The sequence below is a fragment of the Triticum aestivum genome, chromosome 3A (genome assembly GCF_018294505.1).
Source record: "Triticum aestivum cultivar Chinese Spring chromosome 3A, IWGSC CS RefSeq v2.1, whole genome shotgun sequence".
NCBI lineage: Eukaryota > Viridiplantae > Streptophyta > Magnoliopsida > Poales > Poaceae > Triticum > Triticum aestivum.
The window spans coordinates 607,606,266-607,612,802 of record NC_057800.1 but is presented as its reverse complement, the minus strand read 5'-3'; the positions used below and the strand labels follow the sequence as shown (position 1 = coordinate 607,612,802).

Below are 6,537 nucleotides of genomic sequence, written 5' to 3'. Positions count from 1 at the left end.
CATGTGAGTAGAATTCACTTTTGAGCAGTTAATCTTACCCAGAAACATAAACACTTCATTTAGATCCAGATCCATTTAGATAGCTCCTAATCTTCATTGTGTTATGTGACGTTTTTTTACTTTTGTACCTGATACTAATAGGGTTGGCATGGTAGTATCGTTAGGATTTTTTGCCTGAATGTGTTAGTGAACACTCATTCCATACAATTTTCTATCTATGATGGACTGAAAACTGAAGCTGAAATATTTTGGCAGATAGTTAATTGTAAGGGCGATCTTGCATAGTTCTACCTGATGTACTGCATAGTCCAAGTCTTTCGAGACGAATACCATCTACAAACATTGAAAACACTGTTGAGCGCCTTTCCCCCGCTACAGGTTTGCAAATTCACCTTTTCTAGCTTGCTTCTCTACTAAAATTTCCCAGTTTATGTTGTTCCATGCAGATAATTGCATATCAGAGGTTAATTCTATCAATCAAAGACTCAACTTGCGAGCAGCAGAGCGAAGGGAGGCGCAGAAGAGCAGCTCTAGCAGGCGGCGTGGTGGAGCAATGACGTCTACGCGTGCCGGTGGTGGTGGTGCTGCTGCTGGGGCGAGGCAGGGTGGCAAGAAAAACACCCGACGACCAAGTGGCACGGCGACGGGCGGTCACGGGGGAAGACATATCTGAAGCAATGAATTGTAGGTTGACAGAGAACCAAAAACCATGATTTTCAACCCTTTTTGCACATACCTCAAGCATAGAATCGGCCAGCGGATTTCCGTTGAACTGTGGAGCGTTGTCGGACGCCAGCTTGTTTCTCGTCGAAGTCTGAGGAGGTGACATTGAACAGTCTTCCGGCAAAGTAGGCGGAGACGACATCAGATAGATTTTGTCGGACGGCGTCTTGTTTTCCGGTGAAGTCGTCAGAGGCGACAGTAGGCAGACTACCGGTGAAGGCAGACAGATTCTGTCGGATGACGTCTTACTTTCCGGCAAGGTCGGCGGAGGTGGCTTCCGATTGCGATGCAATTTGCATGGATTGCCGATCGAGCCTTTCATGTTATAGCAGTCAATTTTGTGTGAAATCTTGGTTGGGATACTCATGGCTCCGTATTGTAATTGGAGTTGGACACCCGTGACTCCGTATTGGAGTTATTCTTGTGCTTATTCTTGTACGCGCATGAGTAAAGGAAAATAATATGGCGATGCGTGTACTGGTTGGCTGGAGATATATATGGGCCGATGTAACCAATATCAGCCCAATAGTCCAAATGAATGTGAAAGGACAGTCGATGCAGCCGTACGCGAGAAAAAATAGGACGGCCGGACGCGGACCACCGTACGCGACTAAAACTAACGAAAAAATCTAACGAAAAAACATCTAACGCGGGACGAAACCAAGAATATCACCTCCCTTTAATAATAGGTATAGAAGAAATAGAAGGAAAGAAACGTACGTACGTGAGGCAACTAATTGTGCCAAGGTTCTTGGCTACACCCAACAGCAGGCCTAGCACTCATTCTTTAACCCTTGCCTAATAAAAACACGCAGCCGAACGTGGCCATAAAATGCTGGAGCATGCTGGTAAATTTACGCTTATACGCGTGACAGCTCACAGGCAGAGAATACCGAATAATACCTCCTTGCCAATCATGAGTTGTCAACGTTAGGGCAAGCGATTCCTCCATCCTCATCCAGTCATCCTCCTCTCACCACTGCTATATATATAAGCACATACGACCCCGAGGCCAAGACGTAGCCAGAACCAGACACACATCTACCTCCTCTCCCCTTCCCTTCTCCGAGCCACCGAGCGAGCGACGAGGGAACAATGGTCGGGCGAGCGGCGGCGCCAAAGCGGAGGGCCGGCAATGGGCGGACGAAGATCGCCATCCGGCGGATCGAGAAGAAGGGCGCCCGACAGGTATGCTTCGCCAAGCGCCGGCAGGGCCTGTTTAACAAGGCCAACGAGCTGGCGGTGATGTGCGGCGCCCAGGTGGCCGCCATCACCTTCTCGGACGGCGGAAAGGCCTTCTCCTTTGGGCACCCCTCCGCCGAGGCCGTCGTCGACCGCTTCCTGGCGGGGGGAGGCGCGTTGGTCCAGGGCGCCGCCGCCGACGACGACGAGCTGAAGAAGCTGCACCAGCTGCACGGCGAGCTGCGCACGCGGTTGAAGGAGGTGAAGGCGCGGAAAGGGCGCGTGGTGGAGGCCATGGCAAAGGAGCGCGCCGCGGGGGATCAATTTGCGGTGTGGCTCGACCCCGAGTTGGGCGACATTGGGGAGGAGGAGCTGATGGCCTTCGCCGCCGAGCTGATGGTGGCGCGGGCCGCCGTCTCGGACCGCGCATACCAGGTGCTCTTGGAGGCGCAGAACGTCAGCCGCATGCTGCAGGCGCCCCCGCCGCCACAGCAGCAGCTCTTCGGTTGTAGCACCTTTGAGTTTGGTGGCAGCAGCAGTGGCAACGCCGGGATGGGGATGCAACAGATGCAGATGGTGATGCCTTCGACGCAGGGGTTCGCCGTCGGGATGCATATGCACCAGATGTCAATGGCAATGCCTCCGCCGCCGGGCTTGGCCTACGGGGTGGATTTGCAGCAGATGCATATGTCGGTTCCTCCATCGCCCGTTTTTGGCGCCGGGACGGAGATGCAGCGGATGATTATGGCGATGCAGCCGCAACCAGTGTTCGCCGCCGACACGGAGATGCAGCAGGCGGCTATGGCGATGCCGCCGCCGCCGGAGTTTCCTGTTGGGATGGCGATGCCTCCGCCGCCGGGGGTCGCCGCCGGGATGAAGATGGTGCAGCAGGGCCCGGGATGAACATGGGCTTCCCCTACTGAGGAGAAGAAGACAAGATCCATACCAAGTCTGAGTCTGTGAGAGTCAGACTCTATGACACCGATCTCTTAGTTCGTTATCAATCTATTTATATTATACACCGATCTCTTAGTTCGTTATCAATCTATTTATATGATCCTGAGTGCAAGATTCATTTTCCTAGTAGTATCAATTAAATTAACGGCTTTGCTAGAACTCATCTAGCTGAGTTTTAGTTATGTCTCATTCACTTTTATAGCCATTGGATTGATACTATAAGATGTGTGTGTGCTGATGTGATTTGTAATACTATTTTTATCTGTTTTTGTTTTCAGGTGAATGAGACCAAATTATATCTCATCTAGATGAGTCCTAGGCACTCCCTTAAATTAATAGCTTGTAATCTATTTGTATGAGTGGCACCGAGACAGAAAATTAAAGAATGAAATACTGTTAGTAGGCATTTCCTTTGGTTCTCTCTGGTGGCAACAGAACAAAAGATTTATGCGTCTTAATTGTTCAAAAATCCTATGGAAATTTGTGGGCTGGACCATGCCTTTAACGCGAGAGCGCCATCCAACAGCTAGCCTATGGATCGGCGCCTATCTAATGAGCCATCAGCATCTAACATTTTTTAGGAAAATACATGTGGCTAGATGTTGATCTCCAATGTTACTTCATAGTAGCCTTTGTTCTAAGCAAAATATGCTTATTAGTATTATGTTATTTTGCAGGCTTTTTTCTCAACTTTGTTCTCGGGGCCTTGCTCATGGTTTTGTTTAAATAAGGTATTTCATCAGAAATCATATGGCATGCATGGATTAAATCTTGAATTTTGCTAGTACTAAATATTGGTACTAAACATGGTGTACGTAGCTTGTCAGTTTTACCTCATAATCCTTTTTTTAGATAAAAGGCCTTGGCCCGGCTTTATAAATAAAGCCACACGGCAGCGTCACAGACCCGAACACCCAAACAGATAACAAGAACCGCGAATCCATCGACCAAAGCCTAGAGCAGGCGAAAGAAGATCCAGAGCGATACATGGCACCCTGCCATACACGACACGCAGGCCGGAGGGGAAAGACGACTACGACCAAACCGATAAAACCACCGCAACAGAGATCAGGCGTTAGGTCCCAGCCCGGAGAAGAAGGATGCCGAAGCCCGAATTTTGGCGATGAGCACGTCCAGGGCATCCTGATCGTCTTCTTTAGTCAATAATCTCCACTGCTGCAATAAGATACAAGATTTGAAAAGAACGTCAACAGGTTTAGATGGAAAGATATGCTCGATAGTAAATATATTCCTAGTAGTCCAAAGGGACCAACATAAGGCACCCAAGCCAACCCAGAACACCCTCTTGGTGACCCCAACCAAAACCTTGGCTAGGGTTCTAAGCTCAAAGAAGGACGAGGGATTCCAAGAGACCTGAAGCCAAGATCTGACGCAACTCCAAATGAACTTAGCCAAGACACAATGGAAAAAGATGTGGTCCGTGTTTTCCAAAGCACCACAAAGGAGACAGAACTCTGATCCCGGACCATTGCGCTTGCGAATCTGATCAGCCGCAGGAAGGCGGCCTCTGAAGGCTTGCCAAAGAAATATCTTAATCTTAGGAGGCACTTTAGACTTCCAGATGTTAGTAAATCTATTCGAGGGGGTACCTCCGATAAGTCTAGAGTAAAGAGACTTGACCGAAAACCTGCCAGAAGACGAATGAGGCCAAATTACAGAATCCGGAGCCTCCAAGAGCACGGGGAAGAGGGCAGAAAGATTTTGCCAATCCTCCAACTCTTCAGGAGACAGGGAACGGCGAAAAGCCAGGTCCCAGTTATTATCCGCCACCTCCGCGATGGAGATGTCCGGCTTAGGACAGTAGGAAAACAAAACCGGGAGTTGAGTAGCCAGAGGAGCATCTCCACACCACCAATCCCGCCAAAAACGAACAGAACTACCATTGCCCACGATAAACTTAACATGCTCCAAAAAAATCGGTCTAACTTTGACAAGGTTCTTCCAGAATTGAGACCCACGTCTAGCAGAAGCAAATAGGGGGCTAGATTGAGGGGAAATACTTGGCCTTGAGGATAGAATACCAAAGAGAGTCGGCCCTAGTAGTCATAATTTTCCACCACCATTTAATTAATAAGCATTTGTTCATCACCAACGTATTAATAATGCCTAAACCCCCAAGGTTCTTAGGCCGACACATAAGCTGCCACTTGACTAATCTATATTTCCGCTTATTATCCGCCGCATTCCAATAGAAGGCACCCCTGTGTTTGTCAAAGTCGGCGTGAATACTAGCCGAAAGGAGATAGAAACCCATAAGGAACATTGGTAGGGTTGAGAGACAGGAGTTGATTAAGGCCACCTTGCCAGCATTAGTATTGTATCTACCGCGCCATGGAAGGACCCTGTTACCCACTTTAGCTACAGCCGGGGCAAAATCCTTAGCAAGAAGTTTAAAAGGAGAAATTGGGAGGCCCAGATATTTGAATGGAAAGGAACCTAAAGAGCAGTTAAGAAGCCTGGCCACACGCAGGGCTTCCGCATCATTCACACCAGTAACTAGAACCTCACTCTTGGAGAAGTTAATCTTCAATCCAGAGACCGCTTCGAAGCAAAGAAGGATGAATTTCAAATTGGCAATACATGCATCATCCAATTCAACCATAATGATCGTATCGTCGGCATACTGAAGGTGAGAGACCCCTTCCGGAAGGAGATGAGAGACCACCGGACTAATGTGACCACATTGAGTCGCCCTCACGAGAATACAGGAAAAGGCATCGGCCACAAAATTGAAAAGGACAGGGGAAGCTGGATCCCCTTGACGAAGTCCCCTGCCATTGGCAAAAAAATTACTAATATGCCCATTCACCGAAACGGCAGTGTGGCCCCCAGTGACCAACTGCATGATACGATGCACATAAGCTCCATCAAAACCTTTCGCAAGCAAGACCTGCTTAAGAAAAGACCAGCTGACCGAGTCATATGCTTTTTCAAAGTCTAACTTAAGAATAACCGCTTTAGAGCCCCGAGAATTTAGGTCATGCACAATTTCGTGCAAAGAGAGGATACCATCTAAAATAAACCGACCCTTAATGAAAGCAGATTGGAAGGGACTAATAACTCTATGAGCAACCGGAGAAAGGCGGTTCGCGAAGCCCTTAGCCGGGAATTTGGCAAAATTATTAATCAGAGCAATAGGACGAAATTGAGAGATTAGTTCAGCCCCCTTGACCTTGGGAATCAGAGAAATGACAGCATAGTTCAAGCGGGAAATATCGATATAGCCAAGGCAAAATCCCTGTATGACATTGCAAACCAGCTGCTTTAACTGAGGTCAGAATTTTCGAAAAAAAGGAATAGAAAAGCCGTCAGGCCCAGAGGCCGCATTAGGGTTAGCGGAGTTAACTATGTCCCAGACTTCCTGATCAGAAAGGGGGATCATCAACGCGACATTGTTCTCGGCCGAAACTTTTAAACCCATGTTCCAGAGAGAAGGGGAGATCAAGAGGCCTGAAGGAGGTTTTGCCTCAAGCAAAGTAGAGAAGAAGTCCCGCACGTGATTCATAATAACATATTGGTCCGAAGACCGCACCACATTGATGATCAGATTGTTGATACCACAACGACTCCTCCGACCGTTTGCAATGGCAAAAAAATATGCAGTGGGGGAATCGCCCTTTAGCATCCAATTAAGCATGCCCCGCTGTCGCCAAT

The 6,537-nt window shown here is 48.4% G+C and overlaps 1 protein-coding gene across 1 annotated transcript; it reads left to right on the top strand.

Moving 5' to 3' along the window:
• Window positions 1-1,818: 1,818 nt before the first annotated feature.
• LOC123058778 (MADS-box transcription factor 34) lies at window positions 1,819-2,923 on the top strand. Its single transcript, XM_044481461.1, has one exon. The coding sequence runs from the start codon at window positions 1,819-1,821 to the stop codon at window positions 2,806-2,808; it is 990 nt and encodes a 329-aa protein (XP_044337396.1). The 3' UTR covers window positions 2,809-2,923.
• Window positions 2,924-6,537: the final 3,614 nt, after the last annotated feature.

What these genes read in the sequence shown, in the direction of transcription:
- LOC123058778 (XM_044481461.1), top strand. Translation starts at nt 1,819, where the DNA reads ATGGTCGGGCGAGCGGCGGCGCCAAAGCGGAGGGCCGGCAATGGGCGG.